The following is a 19407-nucleotide window of genomic DNA, read 5'->3' as shown; positions in this document are numbered from 1 at the left end:
TTACATCAGCATTAATTAACCTGAATTTTAAGAATAGTTGTAGTTTAGGTCAACACCTGCTGGTTAGCCTGCTACTCATTACAGCCTTTTTTTCCTGAATTCCTAGCTAACCATAGAACAACCTACTAGCCCTGTTAGCACAGTGGCTATCTTGCTATGTAATAAATGGTAATTCATAAAAAGAAATGGGAAAACTGTCACTGTTGATGAGGTAAACTGCTACAACAGCACAGACACAAAGTGCTGCGTTTTACCATTTCCTTTCATTTAAGATGTAATGATGTTCAACTTTGGTTGTCAACAAACTGTACTTACAAGCTGAAGTCAACGGTTGACTGAAGACCACAGTTGCTCTTCTCTTTGCCTTCAGACAATCTTTGTTGGCCCTCCATTTTAGCTCCTCCTCTCATGCTAAACATCATCGGTATCCGGAAATTAACAATCCCGTGATGTCAGGGGAGTGAGTGCTAGCATAGCAGCGCAATGACTACAGTGCCTTTCTCGGTTTGGTCTTGAAAAGTTAATTACTGGCAGCTAACAGTTGATCAGTTTTGTCGTTTACCGATATGGGCTCAGCAGCGAGGTGGAAGTCAGTCGGCTGATGTATCCTTCTGTGCGGACGTTAACGGGATGAAGCCTCGCTACAGGACCCAACGAGATGCCTCACAGCTAGCCTCTCTGAAGCCCGAGGTCAGATTTATGTGCCATACAAGCTAGCAGGCTAGTTGTGGTAAGTTAATTACATTCAGCTGCTGCGCTAGGAAACAGCGAATCATGGCGCGGTTGGTGTTGGAGCAACTGTCAGATTTCGGGGACTATACTCGCAGCGAGGAGCTGACTGAGATACTGAGCCTGGGCAAAAGCGAGCATAAAAACAGCCTGTCAGATGTTCGCCTGAGCCCTGATGGTCGTCACATTCATGTCATCCTCCGCAAGCCAAAGGTCGGTCTTGTGACTTTTGACAAGTATGACAGACCCCAGCTGGCCCAGAACCAGAAGAGAGTGGATTTGTGGTTGACACGAACAGTGCCTATTGTGGATGTTTTATATCTGGACCCTCATTATAGTAATATTAATAATAATAACAGTGACAGCAGGAGAGGCACGGCGGTTGTGGCGGTGGTTTATGAAAATGGAAAAGCTGAGTTTTGGAAATTCCAGGAGTGCAAAGGAAGCTGGCATCTCATGCAAACATCAGACTTGTGTAACAGTCCCCGGGCCAGAGTAGTGTCTGTATCTGCCTGCTCCAATCTTATCATCTGGTGTGAGGAACGGCCACCCTCAGAAAGCTCCCCGGCCCTCAGCTCCACCAGGAATAAGCTGAGATACTGTGTTTGCAGACGTGACTTTGAGGTGGAGGAGGGGGCTGTCAGTTTGGGAGGAGTGAAAATAATCCTCCACAACAACCCTAAATTCACTGTGATCAGCTCAGGTGAATATGTCCATCTTCTGCCTGACTTGAAAGTGAAGCCACTTTTGAGCATCTCCAAATTTTTCCTCTCCTGGTCCCCACGCCATGACTCCTTCACTGTGAGCACCACTTGTAGAAACACACCTCTAAAGAAGCTGTCAGCTAAGGAGTCTGACTTTAAGAGGCTGGTGACAGATTGTTTGGGATATTTATCAGCTCTTGAGCCACCTGAGATCTACAATGTCTCACCTACAGCCTGTGGGGGCCTGCTTCTGCTGCTCAGCACGGGCTGGCTGTGTTTCCTGCAGAAGGATGGGACGCTGCGGCAAGTATACAAACCAGCAGACAACTGTTTGGTGAAATACGGCACTCACACCAGCCTACGCATGTATCAGGATACCCTGGCTCTACTAATAGGACAGAATCTGTATCTAATAGACATGAAGTGTGGCAAAGAGCTGGAAAAGATTCTTTTGAAGAGAGAGGGGCTGTTATATGCAAACCTGGCTGATAGACAGACACCTCACCTGCTCTCTGGAACTGGAGTTTTTGCTGTAATAAACAAGGAGACAGACTCAAGAAGCTGCAACACTAAAATGAAGCCTTCACGTTTAGGTACAGTGGAGAATATTCTTCCTGGAGCTCTGCTGGTAGAGGCTGTCTTTGAGGAGGCCTGTAAATACTACCAGCAGAGGAGCCTGAGCAGCACCCAGCTCACAGTGGACATACTGAAGGAAGGAGGAAGGTTCCAGGCTCCCATCTGTTTAGCCTCCATCCTCAGGAACTACCTCAGCTCTGGGCTGAGGCAGAAGGGAGTGGAGCCATCCCAGAATGGAGGAGGTGGCTGTATTGCTGGGCAGGACAAGCTAATGGGTGCACTGGAGACTGAGCTCAAAGCTTTGGTCTCTTTAGAGGAGGTGAAGGGGAGTTTAGTGAGGGGAAGTGTCAAAGAGGTGGAGGCAGTGTGTGAGACTCTGGTTGAGAAGGAAGTAGTGAGGCTGCTGTCATCTTCTGAGCTGGATAAAGAGGCTCTGCTCTACCTCAACTCCATCTTCAGCATCTTTCCCTGCCAGGCATGGAGGGCGGCGCAGGCTGCTCTACAGCTACACTACAATGGGGAGGGCTCTCTGTCCAGCAGGGCTCCTTCTGACGTGTGGAAAACTGTCCTTAGTTCTGCTCCAACATCAAGCCCCACAGCCTCCCATCCATTCACAAACGGGGGGCCAAAACATAATCACAGCCTTAAAGGTGATCACGTTGCCAACTGTAAAGCCAAACACATGAGCTCCACTTCCCCATCTGCCCTGCCTGTGTTTGAACTCCTCTGCCAGTCAGTTTTTCACTTCCAGCCTAGTTGGCTGCCCAGGTTCCTCGAGCTCGCCCAGCAGCAGCAGCAAGGTTCAGCAGGCCTGGGTCTAAGCCTGGCCTCTTCCTCCTGGAGCTTTTCAGGTATGAGAGGAGGAGAGGGCGTGGAGAACAACATGCCACTCTACAAACGAGCCCTGTGCATCTTATCCAGCTTAAACCCAGACAGAGACCAGGAGCAGGACTTGGAGGTGGAGCTGCTGCTGGTCAGCGGGAGGCCCAACGCCATCCTACAGGCGCTGAGGATCCTGATGGGGAGGCAGCAGTGGGAGCGGGTCACCCAGGTGGCACAGAAGTTCTGCAGTCAGAGTCCTCTGCTCAACAAGGAGATTTTCACTACTCTGCTGTGTGAGGTGGCTCAACACAGAGACCTGGATCCATACCTGGACCTGCTGTGGGCTCTGTGCCCTGAGGACTTCACTGTCACCACCATCCTCAACCTAGTGCTGAAAAACCTTCCCTCCCCCAACACTCCCTTCCACTCCTCCTCTTTCTCCATGTCTAGTGCAGCCTCCTCATCTCCTGCTCCTTTTGCAGACCCCCACAGCAGCCAGCTGACCATCGGGCTGCTGAAGCCCCTCCTGAGGAAAGTACTTCAGAGGGAGACAAAGCCCAGCCAGCGCTATGTTGATATCCTTCAGTCACCATCATTCCCCCCGCCAGCGCTTTCTCGTCAGCCTACGGAGCAACCCAGGTCTCTCACAGAACCCAATACAGAGCCAACTCTGTACAATATGTCCACCACTCCTGAACAGCAGACATGCACACACACAACTGTTCAGAGATCCAGGGTGGCACTACCTACTAATTCAGTCTGAACAGACACACTCTAAACAGAAAACATTCCACACATGATGTCACCAAAGTGTGTTAATCTCCATGTTAAAACAAACTAGCATCAGTAAGTTACAGTGTAATGCAGTCAGGTATTAGTGTCAGCTCAGTTAAAGCATGACTACTAGAAGCATTGAAAAAATGACTACTGAACATCCAACCAGTGTAAATATTTGGGTTAATTTTAAGTTTTAATGTGTATATAATGTATCTGCAATGTTATTTATCTCTAAAGCCTTAACTGCACGTGAATGAGAATGATCAAATTACCATCATAAACATAATAGTCATCACAAACAAAAGCCAGTAACTCCTGTCTGTCGGGTTTATTGTGTTAGTTTGTGGAAAAAAAATGCTGTCTAAATAATAGATGCCTGCTAATTGTAACCAAGTATAGCTTGCTGAAGAGTGGCTAATCTACTGAGTGAGTATTCAGACGAGCTGGACTTTGTGTTTGAATGTTTGTTTTACATGTGGTGGGGGGTGGGGGGCGTTAAGGTTCATTTACTACCTTTTTAGTTTTGTGTTTAACATTATATGTGCCTGAACATTACCCTGATTTTAATTGGTTTGACCAAACTGTCTGATGGGAAGTTCTGCATCTGCCTTTTCATTCCTGTCATCTTTTTTTTTTACTTTTTACTCTGTGGACTCCATCTTGTCCACGATGCCTGCTCACAGGACATTCCAGGCAGAATACCCAGTAAAAGTGACTCACAGTTTGGCTTTAAATTAAATTTCAGTGGTAATTCTGTTAGGATCTGCGAGTGTGTTTGGGACACATTGTGACTCATACAGGCCACCCTGCTGCTTGCATAAGGTCTTCCTTCGTGGACCCGGTGAGGGTAATTTCATTAGAGATGATAGACCCTCTTGTCTTCTTGCTCCTGCACTTTTATATCACACCAGTCAGTATTGTTTGTACTTTGCTTTTGATGCAAATGTTTTAATGTCTGATTAAGCACAGCGAACTTGTGCCTTTTTGTGTCAAAGCATTTTTTTTTGTTCATAAATGTGGGGCCCACGTTAAACAAATTATTTATTTTGTAACAGTCTTTTTGGAAGACTGCAAAAAAAGAAATGATTAGTGTCCAGTGACAATCAGACATCCAAAATGCTGTAGGACAATCTGAGTGTCTTTTCACAGTGCTGCTCTTCATTTACAAGGTAGTGTCACATTTCTGCTGCGTGCTCTCAGCTTTGCTACGAACTGGAGCTGGATCACAGGATCTGTGCAGTGTGTTCTGATATACTGTATGTATGCAGTTCTGTTTCATACTCAAATCTAATCTGTGTAATGTCTGTGCCACTTAATCTCAGTTCAGTGCGATGACTTTCAGTCTGTACTGTTTAACGGAGAGTCGCTGGGAACTCCCCGACTTCCCTATCCAGGCTTCTCTGTCTGGCATTATGACCAATGTTAAACATTAATTTGCCTTAAACTCTGCTTCAGGCTGCTTTTAACAAATAGGAATTCTTCCTGCATTTGCTCTGGCAAAGTTTCATCTACATTGTAACTTTAGGTGAGGCAGTATTTGAAAAATAAATGTATAAGTATTAATGAACAGATCCTGTATGCTATTAAACTAAGAGATAAAACTTTGGTTTGATTTATTTTTTTTTACGTGTACGTCGACTTACATTTCATCATACCTTCTAGTTGCATAGGTAACTAAATAGATGCCAGCTCATGTTAAATGTGTTGATACCTGCCAACTTCCTTGTTCGACCGGAGATTAAAATAGTTGTGGTGTGGATTTTCCATTCACTGCACAACAGTTCAAATGGGAAAAAACACAAAACAACTCTTTTCTTATAGGTTTATTCAGTCATTTACAGTCACCTCATTCTAACCTGAAAATTGAAGCTTACTGTGGCTAAACCAACATTTAACATTGTGTGCACAACCAGTCATTCATATGATCCACTGCCCCCATTTCTGAGTTTCACCGTGTCCCTTCCATGGGTAAATCCACTTATATATGAAGCTGTGTGTGTGTGTGTGATCCAGGGGAAGGATTTGAGTGTGTAAAAGTATTCAGGGTCCAGGTCTGTAAGAGGAATGTTCAGTGTCTGAATCTGCTCGTATCTAACGTAACAAAACAGACACTAAATGTGTGTGTATGTGTGTGTACAGTTCTCACAGCAAACATGCAGGTTTCATAAGAGAGTGTGAATTACAGGAGTGGAGGTTGAAAGTTGTATCTTCAGTGTCACATGGATGAAAGAGTAATAAAGTAGGAGTAGGAACCATCAAAGCCTGACCCTGCTCTTTCTTCCTTTTTCAGTTGACTTTTTCTTACGTTGATTGATTTTGCATACAGCATCTCCTATTACAAGTCACATTGGGGCAGTAATGCCATTGATTCACTTGTTTTAAATATAGATGTAATCCTATAAACAAAGATGCATCTTAGCAGCTGCTTGCTGTCCCTCACTGCTGCTCTGTCCTCTGCTCATCTTTGAATGTCTTGAATATATCTTACAGAGCCGCGCAGATGAATGCATCAGCACAGGGATGACTGCATCAAAGCATTTTTCATTACACAACTCAGAAAGTTGTTAAACACCGAAACATGGAGGCATTCATGCAGATTTAATAATGTAATGCTTCTGTTTTATTTCCTCTCTATAAATCATCAGTGTAATATTTATTTAACCACATAATTATCATCACATTTGCATGCTAATGGAAGAAAGTGTAATGCAGATGAGATTATGTTAATGATGAAAAACGAGTGGTTCAAAACATGTCTCTGATTTGTTTAGAGGATGGCTAACCTTAGTCCAGGTAACACTGTGCTACCAGTGTGTCACATGAGGTTTATTCATGATCTGTTTGCTTTGAAACAGATGCATGCTCATGATTACAAAGACACCTAATCCCTCTTCCTTAGCAAATCATAACACCAGATGACTAGTGTTTCTGTGTGAATATGTGGTTACAGTAGGCTTTTTTAACACTGCATGCTCAACACGCATCACTTTAGAACGTAGTTGGGTCAAACATGAGCTTACATTTTACGCAAATAGTTTTGAAGTATATGTATGTCACTTAGTATTTACATTTTACTTTAAATGTCCACTCCCTTCTGTTTTTTTCTTCAAAACTCTGACATGGTAAGATGTTTTTCAGCTAAAATTAGAGAAAAAATAACATATCATTATATGTAGTGTCAGAACATATTAGAACTCAGGTTTGTCTGCTGTTCTTCTATATTAAACTGTATGTAAAGTGGCTCAAACTGACTACAGAATAAATTAAAATTAGGCTACAGTTCTGCTAGTACTTGTACTTGTACTTAGGTTTGCAGGAATGGCATATTTTTATAAATTAGTACTACTAATTTACTTACTTCTTTCACCAGAGCGATTTTTAGTGTGATAAAAGGTCACATGCATCACAGATGTATGCAACATCCAGGCTACAAATGACTTTTGTGAAAAGCTCCTTCATGGTGTACGTGGAAAAACAGACACTAAATGATTCCACTCATGTGACTGCTTAAAGGTAAAAAAAAAAAAGCACACTGTAGATCAGAAACATTTTTCTTTACTCCCAGTCAACAGCTGGCAGAAATGTTCACAAGCTTTTAGTCACATTTTTTAGACCACATAAAGTGCTGTGTAGCAGAAAATAACTCACAGTCTACATCAAGTACAAAGTTATAGAAAAAAATCATATATTAAATCACATCAAATCTGTATTTATAGCAAAAAATACGGTAACAAAAAACTTAGTGACTTTTAAAAAAGTACTGCATATTCATTTAGTGATTGATAAAGAATCTGTGCTTTGATTTTCAACATCAGTGCAAGTATATTACTACTATACTACAACAATATAAACAAACATTCTCAGAGAACTGCTTACTAACATTTTTCATGAAACACGTCCTCCTCATGTTGTAGCAGCTCAGTTCATACAGGAAATGCAAACTAACCATCAGTGTCATACAATAAATGAAATAAATGCAGGTTCTTTTATTCTGCGTCTCACCCTGAGGTCAAAGTAAAGAAATGTATTTTTTGAACAATGTAGTCACGTTATAAATGGCTTGGCTTCACCACACTATGGTGATTTTTTTTTTAAAAGGACTAAAATAAGTACCGGTAGTCTCAGTCCTTTGGCAGACTGAGAGTGACAATGTGCCAGGTTACATTTTTCAGTCAAGCATTGCAAAATGTATTTTGTTTTTGTTTTGACAAGCAATGCAAAATATCTGCCTTAAGTCCTGCAAAGCTGCATCGCACATGTGCGATCCTCTCAGAAGGATTTCATTTGGGCCCGTGGGATGTGGTTCATCATGATATGGTCACTGAAATCAGAGACATGTGAAACAGTCATGTGTGTGTGCAAACATGGATACGTGAGTGTCAACAAGTCCAGTTTGATGTATACTTACTCATAGACATCAGAGCACTTCATCCTCCTGTAGTATTTGGCTAGTTTGATAGAAAAGATGATGCTGGGAATGAAGAAGATCATGCACCAGCCTAGACTGAACCAGAATGCATTCTAAAGAGAGACAAGGTGATGGTGAATACAAAGTTGAACTCAAATATAGATAAAAAGATTAAACAACCTTAAAATAAAGCAGATTCAAAAAATCAAGTAGGTGGACCAACTAAAGGTAATTTATGGACTATAAATAAAGCCACAAACTTATCAATCAAACTAATGCTCACCAGAGACTCCACCATGTATGCACAGAGGATGACCTCAAAAGAGTCTACAGCTCCAGCTACTGGTCCACAGCGACCCACCTGCTGAGTGATCTGAGGAAGAACACATGGATCAGTAACAGTGATAAAAGTGAGCTCATATACAAGTAAACAGTTCACAGTATAGATAAAGTATGAACAGGCTTTACCGTGAGGTTGGCCCAGTCAGCATAAGCAATGAAGTAATTCAGCTGGCAGTCCAGAAACGTTCTGCTTTCCTGAGAGAGAGAGAGAGAGAGAGAGAGAGAGAGTAAATTCCTCACATTTTCTCCCTGCTTTACAGTGGGAAGTCATGAGGAAACAGTGGAACGCAAAACAGTCTCAGCAAGTGCAATACTGGTTAAATCGTCCAAAGGGAACCATAAATAACTAGAGTAGCATTATGATTAGGAATGTTTATGTTGTCTCCTCTATAAAGAATGCAAACTATAATTAAAAGTATACAGCCTTTGTTGTAATTAAAGGTGTTTTAAATGGATTCAAAAGCAGGCCAGTTTGTTTATTCCTTCTGCAGCACTGGTAAATGCAATCAGCAATTGTAATTGGGTGCCTCCTTTTAACTCTATCTGTATTTGTAACTCTAACTTTGAACCCCCCCCCCCCCTCCTAATGCCAACAGCCCAGACCTCAGGCATTAGCAGGCCACATGGAGCACTTTTCTTCAAACTCATGTGACTCATGAGACTCTACTCACGGTCTTCACGATCTGTGTTGTATTTTTGTTGAGGAAGTCTTGTGCTGCTCCTACATTGTTCAGCACCTCCCCCACTGATCCCTGGAAGAACGAGAGAGGAGAAGAATGAGAAAAGAGGGAGAGAGGAGGAATGGCAGCAATAGGTAGTAGTCAGTGGACTCACATTGGTTTTTTCTGCTGTGGATTGAAGGCTCTTGATGATTGAGTTCAGGCTTTCCTTGGGGGCAAAAGTAGTAGAAGTCTCAGTCTTAAATTCAGATCAGTCATCAACACAAACAAGCAAATATGTGGAAATAAGGAGAGGTGGTGAGGAGAGGGCAACACTCACTAGTTGTGGATTGATGGTCATTTCAATGTCAACCTGGATCTGCCTGAGGTTGCTAGCGTCAAGCTGGAGTTCTTTTTTAATGTCATTGTTTTCCTAAAAAAACAAACAAGGTCATTATCGTCATTAAAAATTGCTGTGGCTAGCAGGAAAAGTAAAATATTAACATGTTAAAATCTCACTTGAGCTCCAGCAAACATGTCGACTTCTGCTGCTGTTGTATTCAGGTTGATGCTAGAAATGTTGTTCAGCTAAAAAACAAAAACAACGAAAAAAACAAGGAGCACTGAGTTACTTGTCACTCATGGACACAGGTCATTACAGGAACAAACACTGGATTAAGGCCTACCTGCTGGGTGATAGCAGTGAAGTTGAAATTTGAAGCCTTGCTGGAGAAGCTTGTGAGCTTGTTTTTTAAGTCAGTGCTCAGGAGACTGACAGAGGACAGAGAGATATTTGTCTTCTCAAATTCCTTTTCGATCTGCTGTGTGTACTGTGTGTGACCAACAGGCAGAGGTGAGACAAAGATTTTATACAATCACTTTGATTTTGAAGTTCAGCACGTGTGAATGAATCTCTCAAAAAAACCAAGATGACAAGGTTGAAACTGTGCATGTGAAAAAAGAGCTCTTCTACATTTGTCTTAAATACCCCCTCACTTTTTTTGTGTACTTTCAACAACTAAAACAATTATAGGGAAACTTACTTTAGATACATTAAGGAGGTCACCAAGATCTACAACCTCATACAAGTGGAGTGTTGTCCAAAGAGGCTGGTTTTTCTTACAGTCTCTGTAAAAATCATCAAAACAAACAAAATAAGTACTCGGTTCAGCTTCTGATAAAGCCTAAGAAATAAGGAAAAGACTGGCTTTACATACCTGTAGATATCTGATATCCCAATGCTTCCTTGTATTCCCAAAGCTGAACTTATGTTCAACCCTGGAATTAAACCTGGAGTGTCAATAAACTGTGGACAAAAGAGATACAGCAGCTGTAACATCTTTCTGTGCTCTGCTAATGTATGTGAATATGCAGATGTGCAGCACGCAGGACTATATATCACCACCTTCAGCAACTGCCCATTGTTCCAGGGCTGACAGACCAGAGTGTAAACATTTCCACCCAGCAAGAACAGCACTAGGACCACGATCATGAGCAGCCAGGAGAAGAGGAAGCTGAAACCTGCACCCCTGCAAGCACATCAAGGTCAGGGGTCAAACAAGAACTCAGAACGCAAAAAAAATGTTTTGTCTGGAAATAAAACTTTACCCACATCATGAGGAAGGTGCCTCCACAGTCTGCTATGCAGGAGCGCTTTGTAGGGTCTGCTTTGGGTGTCAGACCCAGAGGTCCCAGCACCAGACCCAGAAAGTTACACACCACCACCAGGAGTACCACACAGCATATTGCTACACAAACACTCCATCTGCAATTATACACAGATTATACTAATTGTAAATGTCGGTGTGTGTGTGTACTTCAATTTTTCTTACCGAATGTGCTCAGCTGTCTTAATTTGGGGCATGGCTTTGTCAATTTCTTTCTGAGCCTGCTTCAGAGTTCCTGATATACTGGTCACTTCATTTAGAGGGAGGTCATTGGTAAACTTGGAGATCTCTGTTTTGATGTCACCCAGCAGCTTGCTGCTGCCTAAAAAAGGGCAAAGACACATATACACGATATTTTTTATTACAAATTTTATGTTTTAAAATCAGTACTGCAGCTAACAAAGCTGACTGGACAAAGTCTCACTTTTTACTACATCCTTGGTGTTGTTGGTCACCATCTGGGGGATGCTGTTGAAATAGTCCTCCACCTAAAATGCAATATATTTTTTATTATAGTGTATAAGAATGCATATACGGAAACAAATGCATACCAAATATGATTTTTCTGTTGTCTGACTTTCAATTGAAAATGACAGCAAACATTTAATACACTTCACCTCAAAGCGTGAGGCTAAAAAACACAGCATCAGTGCAGAAAACCCATTCTTTACATTTAATTACATTCCCTTTCCCTTTCCAATCTGCCAACTTTACCTGCTGTGAAAACAAAACTCGCACTTTATTAGAGAACTAATGATATTATGATCATGTCTTAACTCAATAAAACGTACCTCACTGATTTTGGATTGCAAATTAGTTTTGACAACTTCATCCACTACAGACTGGAACTCATTCATGCTGGGAACCTGTGGAGGAGATGGAAGTACATGTCATACCTCAACACTAACAGAAGAGGGCAGCATACTGCAGCAAAACAGGACAACAACATCAAAACACTATTATATGTAAAGGTTAATAATCCTGAAATGAATACAATGTTAATGTTATTGCAGTTATTTTGAACTACTTCATATAAAGTACTTGATGAGAGGAGGGGGGAGGAGAGAAGAGGAGAAGAGAGGATGTGTCAGAGTTGGAGGAAGCGTAGGAGGAGCAGAGAATAGCAGATGGGAGGAAGACAAATCAGCTGTTGAGACAAAGCTGAGAATGAAGAGCAATTATCATGTGTCACACTGTGTCAGCTTGCGTCAGAGGCAGTTAAAATGCTAATGATTCTTCCTCTTTCCTAACGGTAACGTTGTGCACACAACACAGACGCTTCTTAGTATTATGGGTTGTATTCAACCTATATTTATGAGTGTTATGTATATCATACAAAACCTGTGCTTACCGTTATGTAGGAGGTATCCAGTGCTGTGAGCACTGGAGTGAAACCTTGGCCGTCCGTGCAGTTTGGCTTGGATAAAGTCTGATTGATGTGATTTTTAACAGCAGAGACATTGGCCTGAACGCGGTTCATGCTGGACTGCAGCTGATCCAAAGATGAGTTCAGCTTGTTCAGTTGAACAGTGATGTTGATAGTCTCTGCTCATTCAAAGAAACACATGTTTAAAACAATCTTTAGGCACTCATCTACAATGTGCTTGTTGCTAGAGAGTTGAATGATTTGTTTTAATTCAAAAACCTGCCTGGCAGCTTCTGCTGCCCAAACCAAAGAATGGTGAAACTGATCATATTTTATTAATATTTATTGTGTCTGAAGGATTTTAATCAGATCTTAGACAGGTTTTAGTTCAAGAACAGACACAAAAGGCCCTAATGTGGCCTTTTGTGACAGTGTTGTATTATTTCTTAATGGTTTTCGTGGACACAAAAGGCCACATAGGGTCTACGATAACCATTAAGAACTGCTGCTACTAACAAAGGTCAACCAGAGTATTTAGATGCGGTATGGACTGATAGATGATCAATTTACAGATAGGACTGTTATCCCAGAAGAACTGACTTGTGAAACCATGTCTACATTTACACCTTTTCTTTTGATCCATATCCCATGCATCTTACATTTTCTGTGTCTTAATTGTAAACTATCACGTTTAGACCAACGTGACTTTGTCTGTGACACAGGTCCTCAACATGGCAAAAAACAACAACAACAACAACAAAACAAGTTCAACAAAAGAGTCCAAAGACTAAACTCTAAACTGGGTTTACTTCCTCTACAGAGAGACTGAGAGACTACTATACAATGGGCTCATGGGATAACAAGGAACAGGCAGAGCTAATATGAATGGAAAGGAAATAACACAAACAGGTGTAGATGTACAAGGAAAAAGAACTGAAATTACACAGAAAACATAAATAAGAGCAATACAGGAAGAACAGAGCAGGAGGGGTAGACAGAGGGAGGCACAGACAGAGAAGCACTGGAGACACAGGTAGAAAGGGCAGCAGTATAAAACAGACATGGGAAACAGCAATGTCATGGTCCCAGCCACGTCGGCTGGGACCATGACATTACCAGTAAAACAATATGTTTAAGAAATCCCTGCTTTAGACTGAGCTCTTTGAGACAGACATGAAAAACATACTCTAAGCAAACACCCAGATTTGTAGGACATTTATCTCTAGTGAAATATTCAAACAAGCACTTACATGCTGTTGCTAAATCAGGACAGAACATGCAAGCACATCATACCTTGGTCCAGACGTTTAACTGAGAGAAGAGCTGGGTCCAGGGTTCCTCTAAACCGCTCCTGGATTTTTGTTCCCAACTGAGATCCAATTTCTGACCATCAGATACAAAGCGATTAGAGTAAGACAGTTAACCATGTGATGAGGACACCCACTGTTTGTTTGAACACAGCTTTGTCCTTACCCTGTAGGTTACTGGTAACCTCCTGTATAGTTGTGCTGCTCTCATTTACCACATATTGGACTTGCTAGGGAGAGGCAAAGCAAAAACAAACTATTTCAGAGTGTGTACCTAAGATACGGCTGGAAATACAGCGCACAGTATAACCAATTACACAATCTAATCATCTTTCCTTCCAACCTTTTCCCACTCTCTTGTGACCAGAGATAAGCATGTTGACACGAATACAGAGCTGCTCTTTAACCAGGCGACAGCCTCAGAGATCGGGGGTCTGTTTGCCTTTAACATACAAAAGCTGTCGACTCACAGCAGATTGATGGTAGCAGTGCAGGACATGTCTCCTGATCTTATTTATGGTTTATAACTAGAACTTCTTATGAGTAAATATCAAAAGCATTAGTCAGACACTGCTGAAATTTGCTGCCGTATTCAGGTCATGACCTTAAATCTGTGTTTTTTTTATATTTAAATCAAAAAGATTTTTTCCTTGCCTGAGGAACGGAAGTGATGAAGGTCTGCATGTTGGCTATGGTTTTGCTGAGCTTTACTGGACTCTGATCCACACTTACTTTGAGGGCTTCGTTGCTTCTGAACATGCAGATGTTTCCAGCACTATAAACACATAATAACACAAACATTAGGAGTTTCCTAGGAGCAGGTCAACTGTCAGCCACCACTGACTACAAGCTAATTTTTAAATTGACTGATTGTTGAAAGCTTGAGTGTCATTGTTAACATGTTTTTAAGGAAATTATGTGCATCACAGGCACAAGAAAGCTGCTGCTCTGTCATCATCACAGGCACCTATTGCCAGTTGCTGAACGGCTGGAAACACAAAGCTTGAGGCCTGGTATGATGGATTTGTATGATTTTGTGTTAAAAAAAGTCATCTGCCTTGCAAAGAAGTGTCATGAATGTTGTGTCGAAGGATAAAGATGACCAAGTTGTGTGTTGGAAGATATTGTGTGTAGAGATATGTGGATCTGTTGGTGCTCAGAGTGATATTTCGTAACAAAAATTAGTTTTGTTGTGCACATGAACAGGTTGTGAACAACGCAAATCTGTCTTTCTGAAAAAAATGCCCAAAGGCGTAAAAATCACACAAGAACACATACTCACAGGATAATAATTGTTGTGATGAATGCACTCCAGTAGAGTGTTCTTCTGCGACAGTGAATGGCGGATGTCTGCTTTTGGTACTTCTTCCCACCACAGTTGCCACAGCAGCGACAGCAAGCCAGGAAGAAACCAACTATGGGCATCAGAATAATGTACAGGATGCCAATGGCTACACACACCAGGAAACCCACTTCATACTGCAGGACCTGCACAAAAACACACATACAGAGATAAATTACATGTATTACAACTAGGTTAGTCCAAGATGCCAGAACTGTGGTGGGTCTTTCTGGCCTGTTGTGACGTGAGACATTACTAAACAGTAGTTTTACTTTACTGCAGTGACAGTCCACAATCAAAGGGGATGAAAGGGTCTTAGTAACTTCAGTGGACTGGCATATATTCACACACAGGGGTGATTTAACGTTAAACATTCTCAGGTTACCAGCTCACAGGGCTCTGAGGAGGGTGTGTCTGTGGGCTGATTTAAAACCAAATGTGCGTTTGCTTACTTCTTTGATGAGTTCTTGATTTGACAGCGCTTTCCCTACATCCCGTTTTATTTTCAGGATCAGTTCTAGAAAAAAATAGAAAAAGAAAAGAGTGGTGATTTTGTGTTTCTATAGACACAGAAATAAGAAGAGGTAGATGCTATTCGTCACTGCCTGTGTCAGCATTCTAGCCCTACCAGCCTTCGCTCACAGACCTTGTTCTCCACATGTGGTAACCATTGCTTTCCCTTGAAAGACTTTTGTGACTTTTGTGTCATGCCTTGTTTTGGAAACCTTGAAGTGACTATGATTTTGTTTCTATGACTGACTTGGTCAGAAGAATAAAGACTTTGTTTGGTTGGAAGTTTGGTTCATACTCGCTCTTTGTCCTGCACTTGTGTCCACTCCAGGAAGAAACCCTGACACTGCCAGTCTCTGCCCTGATCATTAAAGTACAAAAGGCTGGATAAGGGGACAATGAGTCCTTTGCTCTGTACACACATTTTAATCTTGTACATTGTAAAAGTGGAAATCTGATACCTCCATCTTGTGGTTACTGGGAAACCAGGACAGCTTTCAGGGAAGATTAGATGTTTACACACAAAAACTACAATACAAAGCCGTCATTTTTGGTCACACTGAACTCTTGTTATTGTGGATATTATTCACAATATAACAGGTGCAGGTAACTAAGATGATGTGATGCTTTGGTGCGCTCCACACAAGCTATGTGTTGCTCTCGCTGTCTGTGTTATGTTCTTGTAATAAATGTCCATCTGTACGGGTCTTTTATCTTATTTTAAAATGTTTATACACTTAAGTACACTCTGGGACAGAGCTCCATACTCTACCTATTTGCTTATCATATTCTAGATGTGAAATGGAGCATTATCAAACTGCACCTCTCACTTAGCCTGGCAGACTATTAACTAGTTATATCTACCTTAAAACAACATCTTAAACAAATGAAACTTTACAAAGACTTTATAACTGGTCACAGGTTTCTGAGTTCTTCTGTTTTCTTCTCTGAAATATATTTTAAGAAGGAACTAATGGTCAAAATAGAGAAGGGTTTAGAGAAGGTGGGACGCATGTCCCGGAAACAAAAAGTAGAAAAAAACAACAGTGCACATAAAGGTTAAAGATTTACTAAGGAGAGACAGGAGTTTCTGTTTAACCAATTGTCTTGTATTACCACAGGTTAAAAGTGTTGTATCACCTTTGACCCACCTTTTAAAAATATTTAAACTGGTACACTGTGAGTAATTGGAAACACAACATAACAGTAGAAACCTAAGGTGTTTTCTGATGACACTCACCTTTAGGAAAAGGTTTAGATTGGACTGTGTTCAGGAAAGAATGGACCGGCGCTGCCATAAAGCCAACACCAGTGTCGCTAACGGCTGTGTCCTGGTACTGAGGCTGAGTGAAGTTCATTGGGGCTGCAGCCGCAGGGCAGACTCCCTGTGAAGGGGCAGACTGGGCCAGACTGAGCCAGAGCAGTATCACTCCTACTGTGGTCCTGAATGCTCCAGTAGGCTCCTGCCACCTCCAACACCTCACATTCTCACATAACCCCATGTTAAAGTGGTGGGAGAAAGATTTAGCAGGAGTGAGAGATTTATCAGCTCATGGTACAAGCTGTGTCTTGATGCATCTGGAAACAAGACAAAGAAAATGACTACTGTGGTACACTCATACAAGGCAAGAAAATTAGAGATTGGAGAAGAGACTCACAGAAACCCACAGACTGAGTCACACGGAAAGAGGTTGCAGCAAGTCCTAACAGACTGGCAGTGGAAAGAAACTGCTGCTAGTTTGAAGAACTGTAACAATGGCATTTTGTAAATGGGGAATCTAATGTTGAGCCCACGCCTGTTTAGCTTAGAGGAAAGGTGCTCTTTAAACTTCTTCCTTCCCTCATAGAGTACAGGAGGTACTGACATTTAAAAAAAACACACAGAGAGGAACATATGGGGAAAATTTAGTAATACTGTGTGAATGATCACAGCTGTGTTCATGGTGTAAACACACAGAGACCTGCACCACCAGTGTTTATCCCAAATAATACTAGATTCTCAGAATATTTCCTGTCTCCCAAAGTTTAGCTCTCTTAATGACATTACACATTTCACAAGCCTAACTGAACACAGATACTTCCTTTTTTTTTAAATATTTTTTACAGCTGTATTATTTACCATACATAGTAGCAAGGGGATTTTAACAGGAAGGGTCTAAACACCAATAGAAGAATGTCAGTGAAAGTGCGAGCAGTTTTCTTTAAGTCTACTCACCTTTCTCGGCTGGACAGTGAAGGACAGTTGCGCTGTTCTGCTCTCCAGTGAGTCAGTAAGGGGAGTTAGAGCTTTATAGTCCCGTAGAAAAAACCTGATATGCGCTGCTTCTGCTGTGAAGTTGACTGCGTGCTGGCCTGCAGAACACTGGTACTCAAGAAGAGAGGGAGGGGAAGGAGGAGGGAGAAAGGGAGGGTCTTAAAGAGAGGACTAGACAGGAAGTGAGGAAGTAACATGTAGAAGTGAAAAGAAGCAAATAACTGGCACTATCAATGACACTGTTTTACTGGCATAACCCAAACATGTAGGGCAAGAAAGCAGAGAAAGAAACTGATGGGAAGCTGTGTTGCACATCTAATACTTTCAAGTAATTTTTCAAAATATGTCAGCATAACAAGGTACTACCAGGAGCAGTTGATATTATTAGGATTGCCAAAGAATAAATAAGATAAACACCATTCTGCTATAGAGCACATTGCCATAGGTCAGAAGACACTGTTTGTAGTGTACTCTACCATCTGTAGACAAATGTAGACCTGCAGGCACATGTAAATACTCTCTTGCAAAATACCAAAAATGATTTGCATAAAGAGGAACATGGCTGCATACATGCATACATCTAATTTCCCTTTTTAATCTTACAGTGATGGAAATAAAGCTGAAAACTGTCCCTTAACTTAATGTTGTTCCGGCTCAGGCACACAATCACTTGGGCTGCTTCCTCAACCCAAAGTCGTCAAATACAAGCTGATCCTTTAATCCACCTAAAGAACACTTAACAAGCAGCTTTGGCACATGAAGACAATCAAAGTTTGGCAGACCTTCTACACAGTGTTTGTCTTAATCATTCTGTAAACGTGAACAGGTTTCTATGTTTTTGTCAATTTGCTGCCAACTGCTTGTTACATTAACTAATGGGATACCAGATACCAGTAAGTGAATAGTTTTACCCTAACAGAACCAAAATCTTCAGGAATTTTAGTTTGACATTTCCATTAGTTCAGATTGGGAAGTTAAAAAATGTAACTCGACTGAACCTGTACTGTACACACAGGCCTTTTGTAAAACAGCTTTTTAAAACTGTTTTCTAATTCTTACTACTTACCTTTCCAAGTTCTTTAGTCGCTTTTTGTTTGTTGGCCAAAAAGTAATAATTTACATTCTGTATAAAGTCAATGTTACACTTTGAACACAGTGACAGTTACATATTAGAACAAATACTATTTACTCTTGTTCTTCCGTATGTTTTTTGGCTCAGCATAACTTCAGAATGCATGGGCCGATTCAAACCATTCAAACATCAAAAGATTCAGCTCATTCAGGACATTCCCGGAATTTGCATGCCTGAGTTTAACATTAGTGTGTATTGCGTGGAATGTGGCGTTCAAAGCAGTGCTTCAGCTGTGGCAATCAAACTTACATTTTCTTCAGGAAATGCCCTTTTCTAGTTATTGAATTATTTGTTGCCACTTAGCAACCTGCTAACTTAGCCGACTGCCCATTGATAGCACCGTGGCTAGCATGCTAATAGGCCTACACCACAAACAACGAACGGAAGAACGGAAACCAGCCAGCCAACAATACACATGATATGCAATATAATATTGCAGTTATTTCCTGGAAAATTAATATACTCACCCAACATATCAAGATACTGCCAGATGACTTGACTTCCTTGCTAGCTTAACCTTGAAAAAGTGGCCTTTTTGCTGGATTAACTGAAAACATGTTTGCAAGTAAACTGCTATTAATTAACACAATATATTATGAACTTTTGAGTTATTGTAACAAAATACTAACATTCCCTTCACTAGCTGTTCTTATCTTTCTGGTAAAACATGGAAAGACACTTTCTTTAGAAAATTACCAACAGATGAGTCATACTCAAAAAAAAAACAGTCCTGAAGTGTCTTCACATTCCACATTTCCCAACGTTGTTTCACTTGGCTCTTGTATCCACTTTAAATACCAACAAAAACATCT

General features: G+C 41.3%; 2 protein-coding genes across 2 annotated transcripts; one reads left to right on the top strand and one right to left on the bottom strand.

Moving 5' to 3' along the window:
* Positions 1 to 434: 434 nt before the first annotated feature.
* On the top strand, positions 435 to 5213 carry hps6 (HPS6 biogenesis of lysosomal organelles complex 2 subunit 3). Its single transcript, XM_028423955.1, has one exon. It carries the CDS (start codon positions 775 to 777, stop codon positions 3592 to 3594), a length of 2820 nt encoding a protein of 939 aa, XP_028279756.1. The 5' UTR covers positions 435 to 774; the 3' UTR covers positions 3595 to 5213.
* Positions 5214 to 7596: 2383 nt separating this feature from the next.
* Positions 7597 to 17582, bottom strand: prom2 (prominin 2). Its single transcript, XM_028423668.1, has 24 exons — positions 17425 to 17582; positions 16450 to 16787; positions 15152 to 15216; positions 14640 to 14845; positions 14012 to 14132; positions 13524 to 13587; positions 13344 to 13433; positions 12036 to 12229; positions 11476 to 11550; positions 11109 to 11172; positions 10850 to 11006; positions 10630 to 10782; positions 10423 to 10546; positions 10235 to 10323; positions 10061 to 10145; positions 9704 to 9847; positions 9537 to 9605; positions 9358 to 9450; positions 9193 to 9246; positions 9030 to 9110; positions 8485 to 8553; positions 8300 to 8389; positions 8017 to 8129; positions 7597 to 7929 (listed from the first exon to the last, which is right to left on the bottom strand). The coding sequence occupies exons 2-24, from the start codon at positions 16709 to 16711 to the stop codon at positions 7878 to 7880; spliced, it is 2514 nt and encodes an 837-aa protein (XP_028279469.1). The 5' UTR covers positions 16712 to 16787; positions 17425 to 17582; the 3' UTR covers positions 7597 to 7877.
* Between the last annotated feature and the right edge of the window lie 1825 nt (positions 17583 to 19407).

The sequence above is a fragment of the Parambassis ranga genome, chromosome 15 (genome assembly GCF_900634625.1).
Source record: "Parambassis ranga chromosome 15, fParRan2.1, whole genome shotgun sequence".
Lineage (NCBI taxonomy): Eukaryota > Metazoa > Chordata > Actinopteri > Ambassidae > Parambassis > Parambassis ranga.
Note: the sequence above shows the minus strand (reverse complement) of the source record. Positions and strands in the feature narration are given on the sequence as shown.

Coding starts and splice junctions, on each gene's coding strand:
- prom2 (XM_028423668.1), bottom strand. CDS start 16,711: ATGGGGTTATGTGAGAATGTGAGGTGTTGGAGGTGGCAGGAGCCTACT. Junction 11,007..11,108: donor CACCAAGGATGTAGTAAAAA/GTGAGACTTTGT, acceptor GCCCTTTTTTAG/GCAGCAGCAAGCTGCTGGGT. Junction 10,783..10,849: donor AAGACAGCTGAGCACATTCG/GTAAGAAAAATT, acceptor GTATAATTGCAG/ATGGAGTGTTTGTGTAGCAA.
- hps6 (XM_028423955.1), top strand. CDS start 775: ATGGCGCGGTTGGTGTTGGAGCAACTGTCAGATTTCGGGGACTATACT.